At 42.0% G+C, this 15,108-nt stretch overlaps 1 protein-coding gene across 3 annotated transcripts in view; it reads left to right on the top strand.

The window, feature by feature from the left end:
* Positions 1 to 4,284, top strand: part of RNF38 (ring finger protein 38) — a 108,101-nt gene extending 103,817 nt beyond the window's left edge. For all 3 annotated transcript variants that reach the window (XM_066339768.1, XM_066339770.1, XM_066339769.1), the window contains one exon: positions 799 to 4,284. In XM_066339768.1, coding sequence (XP_066195865.1) covers positions 799 to 861 — 63 coding nt within the window. In that variant the 3' untranslated portion in view covers positions 862 to 4,284. The remainder of the gene's footprint in view (positions 1 to 798) is intronic.
* The last annotated feature ends 10,824 nt before the right edge of the window (positions 4,285 to 15,108 follow it).

Raw genomic sequence — 15,108 nt, 5'->3', positions numbered from 1 at the left:
TTTCTGGGGCTTTTTCTCATCATTTGCTAAAATGAAATCGGCCATTATTTGAAAAAGGGTAAGAGAAGACAGAAATACTTTCCCAGTAGCTTAAGGAATATTACTTCTTATCTGGTTTACTTTTTAAGGAAGCTAGAAAAGTAGATGAATCACAGGATGTATTTTCAGTGTGTGCTTTACTAAGGACCTGAATTTAGGCCTGCTGGATGTGTGTGACTTGAATACCTGCTTGGTTGGGTCATCGTTACTTTCTTTATTTTTTTTTTATTCCCCTTCCGCTTTACTAGAAGTCCCTTCATTTTTCCCCAGTTTGCTTTCAGCTTTGACCAAGTCTGTATGATGTTCTTCTGTGACAATAACTGAATAAACAAAGTATGGTGTCATTACTGATCAGTGCAGTTTGTGACAATACAACATCCTCACACAGAATGTTTATTTGCAGCCCAAGGTGTCTTAATTTGCTTTGGTGAGTTTCTCTACAGCATGCAGTTCAGGTTTTTGGTTGTATCTGACTGCAGATACTATAATTGTGAATCTGCATTAATGAAACAACCATCACTTAGAGCCTTTACTTGTTGTCTTTAAAGATAAAAGGCAATTTTTTTTTTGTAAATGTAATTTTGAATTGGCAAACTCACCACACCATTCAAGCATAACAAAACAAATTAAGAAAAGGTGTAAGCATGTTCTGTCTTCTCTTGAATTGCTCTTCAGCAGTCGCAGATGTCAGTGTCACCTACACAACTTGAACAATGTATTTGTCAGTCTGGTTAACCTTTTGTTTTTCTGGTTTTACAGGCAAATCGTACCTGCCCGATTTGTAGAGCTGATGCTTCAGAAGTGCATCGTGATTCAGAATGACCAATCTAAGAGCACAAATCTGGTTTGGGTGTTTCTGGTCACATGTATATATGAACTCTCTATTGAACTTACCTACCCATGTGGCTTCCAGCCTACCCTTTACACAAAAGGGTCAATGGACCTTACTTTGCACTGTGTGACTTAATCAATTATAAAGCTTATAACTAGTCTTCACAGTTACGGGATTGTTATACTAACAAGTGTGATTGGAACTCCAAAGATTTTTTTTTTTTTTTTTTTTTTTTTAGCTAAATTTTGTGTGTGCACTAACATTCCCTGGGTTTTGTGTGATCATTCCAAGTATTGCTGCGAGATTACTGTGGATGTGATCTTTTAGCATGTGCTTTTATATAAAAGAAAAAGGAAAAAAAGTGGTAGCTCCAAACAATATAGCAATCTACCTTATATAGAGCCTTCAGATACTGTGAGTGGGAATGAAAGGTGTGAGTGTGTGTTTGCCTGTGAGAGAGTGAGTGAAGTGTGCTTGTGACTGGGTGTGGGTATGTGTTTGAGAACCTATATACCAGCATGTACTGAGGACGTATGTGTGTAGTAATAATTATGCTGCAATGTATAATCTCGTGTGTTATTTAAACAGTACTAGTACTGTACACTGGTTCCTTTCCTTGTGTTTGCAATTGCACACTGAATGCAATGGGTGCAGCAATTACAGACATTTAGTATCTTGTCCCCAGCGTACTTACAGATGTAAAGACCTTTCTACCTACTACTATTCAAACAGCTGTTAGGCTTCCCCTTCACTGGAGGCTTTAAGTGTGTACCACTAAAGAATGCATTGATTGTTCATACAATGAGTAACCTTGGGGGTTTTATCATATGTTACAAAGTCTGGATTTTTTAATGGCTGATTTACAAGTTATTTTTTCAATGTAAGAGTTGCAATATCACATTTAGCAATATTAATGTATTCAATTGCTAATATGAATATCAATGTTTTTCTGTTTTCCTTTTAAATTTTTCTAGCTGGGTTTACCAGTTAAGTGTTTCTTCCATGAAAGGAAGCAGAAAGTACTAAGGGTGTCCTGGTCTTGTGGAACTTTTGCCCATTGTCCTTGCTAAGGACATCATCTTTAGTTTATAAACATTGGCTTTAATCACATACATTCTTTGTTACCTAGAAGGAAGCTGGCATGTAACTAAAGTAACTTGTAAAAGGTTACAATGTTATTCCTGCAGCTTCAGTAATAAAATACATTTTTTAGCGTTTTTTCAGAGAAGTAGAATTTTATTTTTCTTTCACCCTATCACACGAGGAGATAGGTTTTGGTCATTACCCACCGAATTCGGTTGCCCTGATGCTGCTTCTTTTCCTTCCTTATTACATGATGAATGTAATAGGAAGAAGGAACTCTCTAGCTTTTTTGCAATCAAGTTTCCAGAGTGCTCCATTAGAGGAGAAATTTGGAATACTTTCCAGAACAGTGCTGTGAAATAGGAGGGGATAACGTCTATTCAAGTGCTCTGAATAATAGCTCATTTTTTCCAGTGGCCCAAATAAAGTTTCTTTGTAGCATTCACACTGTTAACATCTCGGCTGTGTCCTGGCAGAATCTTTAGGTTTTCATATACCACAGCTATTAAAAGGATGCACTTTCATTGCAATGAAATTCTTCTCATAGATTCAGTGTAATTACTTTGGTTGCAGCAGCTCAAGTGGCACAATTACCAGTATTGCTGCAACTTGCTGCCAGTCTCAGCTTTAAGTTTATTCCTTATAATTTCTGATGCTTTTTTATGCTGCTACGTGCTAGTATCAGTTAAAATTTCAAACAGTATTAGATGTTCTCCATGCTTGTTTTCCTCTTTGAAGATTTTACTGACCAGTCACAGCTCTTGGTGCAGCTAAATAAAAGCACAATTTTGCCGTGTTTCAGATGTTTTTTCCCTCTGTTTAGTAATGCAGATAGTTCTCAAAAACAGTGGAGCTTTCCATACTGGTCCTTACTTAGGAACACTAAATAAATAAAAATGCTGTTACTTCCACTTCAAAATACTAGAATTTCTTTTTCCTCTCTTCCAGTGGAGTTAAAGAATAGGCTTTTCACAATAGCACCTAGCAGATTAAATTACATGTAATAAAATTTATTTTTTTAACAAATAAAATCACATTTTAAAAGCATATACCACATATGTCTTACAAAACTTAGCCTCTTCTGTATAACTGCAAAAGAAAAAAATCCATGTACAGATTTAAACATGACTAACATTTCTATGGTTTAGTATTCAGTTCAAAGCATAGAAAGAGGGTACTTTTTCTAAACTTGATACAAGTGAACAAGGCACATATTTCTGAAGCCAAGGGAAAGTAGTTCTCTTTCTGGAACTGGAGAAATGTCCCTTTTCCCCCACTAAAATTCAGTGAGACAATGGGAGATCTAGGAGATGGAGGGTCTAAGTTAGAAAAGTCCTGCAATTAATTGTTGCACTCTTATGGCTCATCTCTTTTGGAATGGTTCTTTGGTTTGCATGGATGAATGTGGACTTGCTTCCCGTGGTTAGTGTGTACAAAGAGCACACATATGCTTATATTTTGAATCAGCTCAGACAGGCTACAACCACATCTTCTGTGGTGGCTGTCAAGGGCAGGGGATTTATATTCAGCTCTTAACTGCCATGTATTATGCACAGCTGCCGTGGTGCCTGACAGCACCTGAATTCAGCAACACTTCTTTTATGTTCATCGCTTTTCTGCCATCCAATGACTCTTTCTTCTCAAAAAAAGAAAAAAATCCAACCTTCAATATGTTTGCTTTGTCATATTGGCACTGCTGTGGTTTTGTTGGTTTTTTTTTTTTTTTTTTTTGCATAAACTGTCAATTTAATTTGACATTTTGGTGGATATCAAGGCCTACAGATAATTCCAGTGTCTCATTTTTTGCTTTCTTTAGAAAAAGAAGTAAGGCCATGTGTTGTACATCATTCTGTACAAGCTCTTGAATGTGACTTCACAGCTGTTAATACAATGCGTAATACTTGGGATGAGACTTACCAACTGTTTTAATTTTAATCATAGAAAACAGTTTCAACTGAGTTATCTTTGGGCCTTTGTAAAAGCTGTGGTTTTTTCCTTTGGTACATTGTTACCTCATTTTGCTACTTGTGTTTCAGACTTGCTAATTATTATGAAAGCTTATGGTTTTTGTTGGAATCATATTTTGTCAAGTGTTTTCTTTAAATCATATGCTATTGTATCATTTAACATGTAGTTTTAAATGTATTATAAATATCTGTAACCAAATCATTTGAAGGCTTGATAAATTTTTAACAAAATTTGTACATTTTTTATGAGAGTTACTAGTAATGCTTTACTAGGTAGTGCAATGAATTTTTATTTTTAATCCCTGTGCCCAATTTTGGAGTTGAGAGAGTTGTTCAGTAATAAATGTATGATGTACACTTACACCATTTTGTCCTGTTCTTTCTCTGAGGAGTGTATTGTTTTCTTTTATTACTGGGCATATTTTGTTGTGTGATCATGCAAATTGAAGTATTACTGGCAACAGTCGTTTGTGTTGTAGGGGCACGTTTTGCCACCTTAACTGTAGCACACAACTTTTTCTTTATTCTTACGTTGAGAGAGCCTAAGGAACTGGTATGAAATGCTGGACCATATTTTTGAGTGTGAGAATTCAGTGTACTCAAGGCCTTGCCTAAAAGGTCAGTGTTCTGAAGATCTTATTTACTTATCCAGAAGAAAATTTGCAGGGATGAAGGTGCTTCTTAAGCATACTATTTGCACTATGTATCAGATGAAGACGTGTTACACTTTCGCAGTGCCCTAACAGTAGTAAAGTGATGCATCCTGAATTATAATGATTTCATTAGCCAGGGTTGCACAAGAAACTGATAGTGAAACAAGAAACTGGTAGTGAAAGAGTTGTGTGATTTTGGGTTTAAGATAATGCAAACTAAGTTGTTAGGTGTAGTTACTTAAAAGTTTTTCATTTACATAGAACATTTAATAGCTGCATCAATAGCAGGTGTTCTTGGTAGTCATACATATTTAAAGATTCATTCCTGCTTTTGAGAATCCTTATTCAGGTTCCTACACATACCTTTTGGATTTGGGTGTTGCAGAGACTCTAAATGATAGGAGGCTGGACAGAGCAAATGACACGTCTCAACCCATGTGGCTGCCATGTCGATCTCCGCTTTATTGTTTACCCACAGCGAATTTTATAGATTCACCCCACAGTTTATAATTACAGGCCATACAAAGAATGCAAACAAACCTTATTTATCTAAGTCTTAAGGTGGCTAATGTGTCAGAGCTATGATTCTGCATTTAGAAACCCATTATTCCCCAGGATGCCTTAAGGTGAAATGTAAATTCCTTAGTGAATTTCTCACTGCAGCCTGCAGGCCCTGTGGGCCCTGGAGGACAAAGGACCCAGTCTGAAATTGCTCACCTTCAATCAATCAAAATATAAATCATGTCTTCACTCTCTAAGAACTCTAAGAAATCCCAACATTTGGGAGATGTTGGAAAAGAGAAAATGTGTCAGTCTGTGAGCTTCTGTGCTTGGAAAACAAAGGTTTTTTGCACGTGAGTATATTGCAGAGCAGCTTCCATCATCATCAGTAGTTTGGCCATGATCAGTCCTAGCCTGAAGGGCAGAATTTCCTTCCTCCTCTTCTCTGATCTGCTCTCTGCTCCCCACCTTTGTATCACAGCATCTCTTCCTCAGCCTGTGCAGTGTGTCTTTGCTCACAAGTCTGTGTTATCACTGCTAGTGAGTCTCCTGGCATTCTCAGTAATTAGCTGACAATTTCTGTTGCTAACTTCTAGTAAATTATATCACTGCCACCAGATACTGCGTTGTGTGTATTTTTTGTGATTCTGTTTTCCTCTCTTGCTTGCAACTATTGCTGAAAGCTCTAGTTTCTCTATCTAACGTGTCTACTGTAACCCTCTTTCTTCCACAGCTCACACTGTGGTGCACATGACCATGTGACTCAGCTGTGGTATTTCCTTGGAACTGATTTGTGATTTGCATGCCCACAGTGCTTATCAACTGATTCAGGAATGATAGCATGCTTAAGAACAGATGGATTTCATAATTTCTTATTTAGTCTTAAATGTGCAATAGACAGGCTTGGCTTTTCAGGAGCAGTGGCTTTGCTGCAGCATTTGTCCAATTCTGGCCTTTGCTAACCTTGGTAGGTGTAGATTGCTTTATTTAAAAGCATGAGAATGTTCCTTTATTGATGACTCTTTGAAGAACTAGGGGACACTTCCAAATCAACTGCCCTTGTCCTTATAGGGGACTTCAACTTGGAGAAATCAACTGGGAGCCATCATACAGCTAGTACAACCCAGGTCGTAACATTCTTAAAAAGCTTGGTGAGAGCTGTACAGAAGCAAAAGGAGCCAGCTGGGAAAGATTCCCCCCTTGACCTATTGCTTGGCAAGAGAGAGGATCTGGTGAGTGGAGTTTGGTGTCTGTCTTGGCCACACTAACCACAAAGTGGTTGAGTTAAAAATCTTTGTTGATGGGAGGGAAAAAATCCCATCAAAACCTCAGCTCTGGACAGGAGGAGGGAAAACTGCTCAGGGAACTAGCAAGTAAAATCCTCTTTGAAAATGTTATGCAAGTGTTGGGTCCATCAGTGCTAGTAACTTTTTAAACATCACCTAGGAGCACAGTTAAGAGGCAATTCCTAAATGTTGAAAGTCAGGCAGGTGAGGCAGGAGATCAGGTTGGCTGAGCAGGAATCTTCTCTTGGAATTAAGTCAAAAAGTAAGGTATATGCTCAGTGGAAGTAAGGTCAGGTGACATGGGGGAACGCAGAGATGTTGCTTCCCACTGCAGTGAGAAAATCTATGCAGCTAAAGCCCAACTAGAGTGGAAGCTGGTCAGAAATGGGGACAATAAAATCAGTCTTTTCAAATATATTAATGGCAAAAGGCAGTGTAGAAATAATATTAGCCCATTACAAGATGAGGATGGTCACCTCACAAACAGGGACAGGGACAAGGCAGAGGTGTTTATTACATTCTTTGCCTCTGTCTTGAGCACAGATACTGAGCCAAGGGGGTCTCACTGCCCTAAGCTTGAGGGCCATGACTGTGGGAAAGAACAATTTCCTGTTGACCCTGAACTTGTGCAGGATCTTCTGCTCATGCTAGATCCCTGAAAATCTATGGGGCCTGATGGGATTCATCCAGGAATCCCCAAAGAGCTGGCTGATGTCATCACACAGCCTCTCTCCATGGTTTTTGAGCAGTCGAGAATCTGGAGAGGTTCTAGCTGACAGGAAGCTGGTGTGTGTTACCCCAATTTCAAGAAGGAAAAAAAGGAAGATGCTAAAAACTACAGTGAAGTCTCACTTCACTGCCCAGTAAAACCGTGGAAAAGATTATTCTGGTAGTACTGAAAAAAAACTGGAGGACAACCCAGTATCAGTCACAGCCAGCATGGGCTCATGAGGGGAAAGTCCTGCTTGTCCAACCTAATTTCCTTATAGAGCAAAATAACCCACATAGCTGACCAAAGGAAGCCAGGTGATGTAATCTTTTTGGGTTTCAGTAAAGTTTTCTATACTGTATCTTTCTGGACAAAACAACCCCCACATACCTGGATAAACACAACATATGATGGCTGAGCACCTGTTTCAAGGGGTTGGGTACAAAGTGTTGGTGAACTTCAGTGACAAAGTGTCTTGTCACCAACATCTTGTCACCAACATCTGACTGGAGACTGGTCACTGGTGGAGTTCCACAGGGCTCCATCCTCAGCCCAGTGCTCATCAATGTCTTTATAAATTACCTGGACACAGGCCTGGAAGGGATACTAAGTGAGTTTGCCAACAACATTAAAGTGGGAGAAGCTGTCTACTCCCTCAGAGGCCTTGCAGAGAAACCTGGACAAATGAAAGGACAGGCATCAGTTTTGTGAAGTTCAGTGAGAGTGCCAGATCCTGTGCCTGGGCTGTGGCGACGCTGGGTATGTGTATAGATGGGAATGGGAGGCTGAAGAGCAGCTCCCTGGAATGGGACCTGGGAGTCCTGATTGGTGACAAGTTGAACATGAGTCAGCAGTGCCCTGGCAGCCAGGAGGGCCACCCCTGTCCTGGGGCCCATCAGGCACAGCATCACAGCTGGGCAAGGGAGGGAATTGTCCCACTCTGCTCTGTACTGGGGCAGCCTCACCTCGATTGCTGGGAGCAGTTTTGGGTATCACAATATAAAGAAGACACTAAGCTTTTGGAGAATGCTCAGAGGGTGGCAATTAAACTGGTGAAGGGTCTGGAGGTGAAGCCATATGAGGAGCAGCTGGGTGTCACTTGTTCTGTTCAGCAGGAGACTTGAAGGCAGACTTCATTGTGGTTTTCAGCGTCCTCACAAGTGAAGGGACAGGCTCTGATCTCTTGACTCTTGTGACCAGTGACAGGACTTGAGGAAAAGGCATGAAACTGAGTCAGGGGAGATTTAGGTTGGATTATCAGAAAAGGTTCTTCACCCAAGTGTTTGGGCACTGGAACAAGCTCCCCAGGGAAGTGGTACATGTACTAATGTACCACTGAGTACACTGAATACTCAGTACATGTACTAACACATGTAGTTCTGGCTCTCACATGTTCCACCAAAATGCTCGGGTTTTAAATATCTTCCTATTTTTTCCCCAAGGAAGTATCAGCATGAAGCCTGATACTTCTGGACACATGACGTGATTCTTGGTGATGGTGCTGTGCAGGGCCAGAAGTTGGACAGAATGATCCTGATGGTTGCCTTCCAACTCAGCATATTCCATGAGTCTGTGAATTACAGAATTCACAAACCTCTGTGCTTTTTCAAACATGCAAATAGAACATGAGCCATCAGTTCTGAAATGCATATTCTGCCTAACAGAGTATCATATGCCGGCTTTTGCAGTGGATTGCACTATGCCCCTTAACACATCATTGTGTCTCAAAATGCAGTTTCCAGTTGTGAAAGAACCCATGTACCATCAGACTTCTAGTACCTAGAACAAAATTTAGCAAATCTTCATTTTCAAATGGAGTTCTTGGAGAGGCTCATCCTGGCAGCACTAGAAGAGTCTGAAGTTTACAGTTGTGCAGATGCCCAAGCCAGCACAGTCCTCTATGATAAATGTCCTGAGAGACACCCCACCAACTTCCTTTGTCTCGCTGTTTCTTCCCATGGATTTGTGTGCACAAGAGAATAATTTTCACTTAACCATGTTTGTTAGGGTTTGAAGAATTTTTTTTTGGTTTTGTTTTGAGGGTTTTTGGGGGGGGGGGTTGGTTGGTTGGTTGGGAGTTTTTTTTGAGAAGCACTTAAGGGAAGAATATGGAGAGAGAAGTTAAGAAGCAATTCACAGCTCATTTAAGTACTAGGAGCTTGGGCCATCATATAGACTTACTGACTTATTTAAAAACTGAAGATAAATCTGTGAGTTCAACAAGAGAAATGAGAAGGAACTGTACTCAAAACAAGGAATGGAAATCTTTTTTTCATGTGAAACAGACTGGTAATGAAATTAGGTAAATAGACCATTATGTTTATCATCTTCAAAAAATACCCTTAGTGAGTAGCTGTGATAGTTTTGCATAGTAATTAGAAAGTACTGTAAAAATTCATAAAACAATCTTGCTAATTGAAAGAAGTAATTATGCATACTGGTGCTGCTAAAACACATTTTTGCAATATCTGAAGTACTGTTTCTCTTACCAGCTTACTCTTTGCTCTGCAATTTACTGACCTGCTGTTAATCATAGACCACATGACTTCTGTGTACAGAGATTATTGCTACTCTATTGCAACATATGCTTCCTTTCTACTGAAATTGAGTCCAACATGCAGAGCCAGAAGCACTTCGGGCCTGTATGATTTCATTTTGCTCGGCCTTATGACGTTTTGCTATGACTTCCTTCTGAAGAACAAGGCCAAATTAAAGAAATAGTTACTGCAAACCGCCTCTGTATACCATTGCACCCCGCGCCAGCATGAACAGATTTAAGGAAACAGAGCAGGGAAAGGAGATTGCAGAGCATGAAAAGAAGTGATTGCATTTATCTTTAAGACTTCAGCATGAAGAATTATCAGTTAGCCATAAAAGGAGTAAATGCGGTTGAATACTACAAATGACACAGCATCAAAAAACAAGGATGTCAGTTTTGGTCTTGGATGATTGCTCACTCATATACTAAAATGAATTCTATCACCAGACCATCTGTCTGTTATTAATGGAGTGTCTCATTCAACAAATGAATGTGCTTCTACAATGCACAATCATTAACTGTACACCAAAAGACAGGAAACCATACAACTTCTGTAGGCTTTGACATTTACTGATGACTCTCAATACCAGATGCTGAGAAAGTCACAGGGAACACAATCATAGTAAGAACTTGTGTGGTCATACAATTCTGTTTACCCTCATTTTTGTGTTAGGTCCTCAACAAGTCAAATTTCATTAATTTACTAATAGAAGAAGAGTGGAGCAGATAAAGCATTGTTGTGTGACTTCAGTTTACCACAGGGGAGGGGCTAGGGATGAGAGCCAGAAGCACAAACCTTCAAGTTAACTAAAGATTGTGTAGAATGGTTAGCTGCTAAATTCATCCTGAGGTAGCAGGTAAGAATGCTAATTTGAAAGAACTCCATACCTGGAGTGAAAGGTACAATCTGTCTGAATCCATTAAGAAAAGAAACTATGATCTGCTTTGGTAAATCTTTCTCAGTATATGAGAAATTCAGAGAACTGACAAGATTTGCTGAATTAAGGAGACTATTTGCTGCTTAAGGTGACTAATCCTTGGGAATGCACTTATACCAAATACTACTGGGCTCTGGTCTTGAGGATTGTCTTAGGGAACTCATATTTTTTCTTATGATGGATTTTGCAAGATTTGATGCCGGGGGAATCTCAGCATCAAGTGTCTTACAGATCACAGCATCCCCAAGCTTCAGAAACACTGCTGAGTCTGTTGGCTGCAATTTCTGCCTTCATTTCATGGACTGTTGGATAGGTGGCTCTGTAGGATGGTGGAAATGGAAAGACACACTTCCATTTAGTTCTTGTTTTGGGACCTGGAGGAAAAAATTGAGCCAAATAGAGTTGAGACAACTTTTACTCAGGCACAAGCCCCTTCTGCACGGTGCCCGTTGGATGAGGCAAGATGCATTAACCAGCAGAACGCTTCCTGTCTCCCTAAGAACTGCAGATGGCAGCAATTCTCTCTGCACGGGGAATTGGCTCCACTGCCCTATGCATCTGGCTGTGTCTCAGAGCTGCAGTTTCAGAACACAAAACGTTCAAACGCAATGCAAGTTCTATATACTTCCAATCCTTCTCCCTCCCTTTGTCTTCCCCCACCTCCCCACGTGGTGTGTTTCCCCTTCAGTAGTGGGAGGGATCATGGTTTGTCGCCAAGCTGAACCAATTTCCTGCCCCTTATGACAATGACAGCAGAGAACAGGCACAGCTAAGCAGAATATTGCTGCCAATGTGACAAAGCTCCTTGTGAGCTGTGCAGACAGCCCAGCCTTGCTGCCACATGGTGCTGCGTGGGGAAACAGGTTTCTGAGTTCTTTCGTATCGAGGGTGCTGTGAATGTTGCAGAACCTTTCACAGTCCTGCTGAAGCTCCGTGGCACAGCCATGACATTAGGTAATACTTTTCCACCTCGGAGATATTGCTGGCATTGCTATCAGGTAAATGAGACTGGGAGTGCTTTTCTCCTTAGTGGGCTATGCAGAGGGATAGGGTCACTGTGGCAAAAACGGGCTGCAAATGACAGCAAGCAGACTGTGTAAGGCACAGTCCTCAAACAAGGAGTGTTCTGCTTGGCATCCTTTCTGCCCTGTAGGTACCAATATTTTCTATGAAAGCCAGACTCCATGGAAAGGAAAGTAGTGTGTAGGAGGATATTTCATTTTGAAAGGCTGTTTTCCATGTGAGTTGTTCATTAATGGCATAATTTCATTGGCAGGGCATCTTAATTGTGGCAGACTGAGATGTAGATGTATTGGTTTGGTTTTGAAAACAAGTAAGGCAGGGCTGACTTAAGCATATTTATGCAGCTGTGGCTACCATTATTGCACAGTAATAATTACATTGCTCTTATAGAATAATTACATTATTACACAGTGATTCACCTCTTACACCTCAGATGGTACATAAATGGTACAACCCACATACCTGCTGATATTCTGGGACTCTTTTTCCAAAAATCTGCAGGTTATTTACCTGTCCCAGCTTGATAGGGCAGTTTCCATTTTCCTGGGGAGTTTTCTGGGGAGATGTGTTATGTGTCTTCTGGGTGGGAACTTGAGCTGCTGTACTTTGGCCCCTGAAAGACAACCATCTGTTACTCGGGCAAGAACCACCTGCTCTGCAATTGGCAGTGTTGAGCAAGTACTACAAAGATAACCAAGATAATATGGGTAAGCAAAGGGCAGAGGACACAGAGAACACCTATTTTAAGAAAATCTCAGTTCCAAATGAATGCAGATGGATTTCAGTGCTACTTTTTCTGGGCTGTCCTAGGAGAGTGTTTTTGATGCTACAGTTCATAAAAAACCTGGTGGACAAGCAAAATAGAAAATAGAAAATGAAATCAGAATGTTGTCATAAATAGAAGTAGAAGGGAAAATAAAATACAGGGAAAAAAAATCTTTGCCTTACTGCCAGTTGGAGCATGCTCTGTAGCAAACAGAATGTCACAGAAAGAATGCATGGCTATGGATAATCAAAGTGCAATAATAGTTAGAGAAAAGAAGAAAACAAAATTAAGTCAGTACAAAAAAGGGTGAGTGGGCATGAGGAATGGATAGATAAGAATGCCAAGCAGAAATTGTGCATTTCCTATCCTTAAGTGGCAATCCCTTTCCCAGCTGCATATCCAGACCGTGTGTTTACACTGAAACTTGCTGTCTCTTCCGAGCTATCTTCTTCCAACCAAACCAGTCTTCCTTGATCTGAACATCTCCATGCTGGATACGCAGCCTTGATCCTGTCTGGGATGTAGAACACCAGGTGCTAGAGAATCCCTCTCCTGCCTGTGAAAGCAGGAGCATTACTAGGGCTCTGCTGAGAGTTGTTTGCCTTGAATTCTGGGAGCTGCCCATATCAGAATGTCGTCTTCCTGAGCCCTCACTCAGCTTACAGCAGTCAGTGAAGAGTGATGCAGCTTCCAGTGCTCCAGGCCACGGTTGCCTGCAGGAGGCACTTGGGTGACACTCCTTGCAATGGGGCGGGCAGATGGGTCTGAAACTCCTCCTGTTACACTTTAATTCTCTCCTGTCAGCTAGTTTTCAGTTGGTATCACTCTTTGAAACCTAGCTGAGAGACCAAAAAGCCTGTGTAATAAAAGTATTTTGCTTGCAGCACAAACTCTAAAGTAAAGCCATAAATTGCAGTTGGTCTATTTTATGTAACTATTATGTAACCACTATTAGGTGGTCTGTGGGGGTGCTCCTCCTGCTCTGAAGGCTATCAGTGCACAAGCCAAGGATAAACTCTGACAGATGCTGCTGAGGCCAAATCCATCGGTTGTACTGTGGCCCAGGTGCAAGAGGAGATGGTCAACACAGAAGTACGGTATGCTGTAGGGAGGTGCAAGAAGAGGAATAAGGAGCAGCAAGTTTACAAAGAGATGCTCTTTTGAAATGCTTAATGCATGGACAGGGACACTCAGGGATACCCAGAAATTAACCTAACCCCTGCAGGCACAGGTAGACCAGGATGGAGCAGCATGTCCCTCTGAGTTTAGCTGGCGAGGGGTTTTATAATCAGATGCCAAAACAGAGAAAGAGAAGGGGGATGCAGCTGAGACTGCTAATGTGCCCATATTCCCTGCATGTGTGGTGTCTCCCAAAGGATGTGGGGGCTAATCCCAAGCCCTCACACTCTTCTTCCTCTCCTTTTGCTGTCCTTAATTTTCCGTCCTCTCTCTGAGGTCCCTGTGCTACCAGCAACAGTTGTCATGGCTGAGAAAGGATTATTGGTTATATTGTGGATGCCTCTGCCCTTAGGAGTTTCAGGGAAAGATGGTAAAGAACACCTAGGAATGCCTTCCCAGGTACCAGCCTGCTGCAAGAGAGCTGCTCTCACCCCTCACCCACCCAGAATGAGCATGAAGTGCTGATGTGTCAGAATGCATTTGGGAGCCCTTGCCCACACAGGGTGGCTGACTGCAGTCGCAGGCAGGGTTTCCGCCTCTCCAGAAGTTATTCTGGAGAAATACCATCCTTGAAGGAAGACACGTCTCTTCTGCCCTTCCTCCCTCACCAGCTGATGGACTGTGACTTGGGGGTTTCAAAGGAAATGTTTTCAAGTCTCCATCAATGTTTTCAATCTCATGGTATTTGGCAAACTGGGAGACTTTGGTGTTTGGCACCTGTTTCTGTGCAAGCAGCCAGAGAAGCAGCTCAGTGAGGCCGGCAGACACGGCATATACGGAGGTGCCAGCATTTGGAAGGGTCATACAGCACCAGCACGAAAAGGTCCAACCAGCTGTCAATGAGCCCAGCTGGTGGGCTTCCCAGATACGGACATACTGGAGAGAGCCCAGCACAGGGCCATAAGATGATGAAGGATGATTGCTGCTGTGCCGCAGTGTGGCAAATACCAACCTATTTGGAGGCAGCAAACAGGAAGGGAAGGAGAATTAATTTCAAAAAAAATTTGTACTTGCAAATGCCTGGCTGTGGTGCACAATAAATCTCTCCTGCTGCCAGGCATGCCTCAGGGCTCTGGCTCCAGCTACAAATGCCTCCTGTGCCCAGCCAGGCTCAGCTGCAGGGTCCCAGGGTCGGCCAGTGCTCTCAGGGCTGCTGCAAGGATCTCTGCCTTCTAGTGAACCCTCCCAGCAGCCTGAAAACAGCACGTCCTGCAGAGCCCCATGCTCTCAGGTCCCTGTGTGTCTCTCCCAAGCTAGAGGAGCCCTGGCCCAAAAGAGCCAAAGGCAAAGAAAGACTTGGTGCTGTCAGGACTGTGCAGAGCTGCCTCTCACATTGGCTGAGGGATCACCTGCAGCTCAGCATCCAGTGCTAGGGATTTTCTCTAGGGCTACCATCCAGCTCCCACCCTTCCCAGCTGCCAGGGACTTCACTGGGGCTCTGCAGTGCCCAGATGCCCCAGCCCTGCCAGCAAAGAAAAGCCCAAGAGCTCTGGCTGTACCCAGCAGACCCTTGCACCCACCTTCCTGCCCTTGCTGAGCACCCTGTCTCTGCTTCCCACATCTCCCAGCAGTCCCCAAGCCTGATTACCAGCA

Source organism: Sylvia atricapilla, chromosome Z (genome assembly GCF_009819655.1).
Source record: "Sylvia atricapilla isolate bSylAtr1 chromosome Z, bSylAtr1.pri, whole genome shotgun sequence".
NCBI classification, from domain to species: Eukaryota; Metazoa; Chordata; class Aves; order Passeriformes; family Sylviidae; genus Sylvia; species Sylvia atricapilla.
Note: the sequence above shows the minus strand (reverse complement) of the source record. Positions and strands in the feature narration are given on the sequence as shown.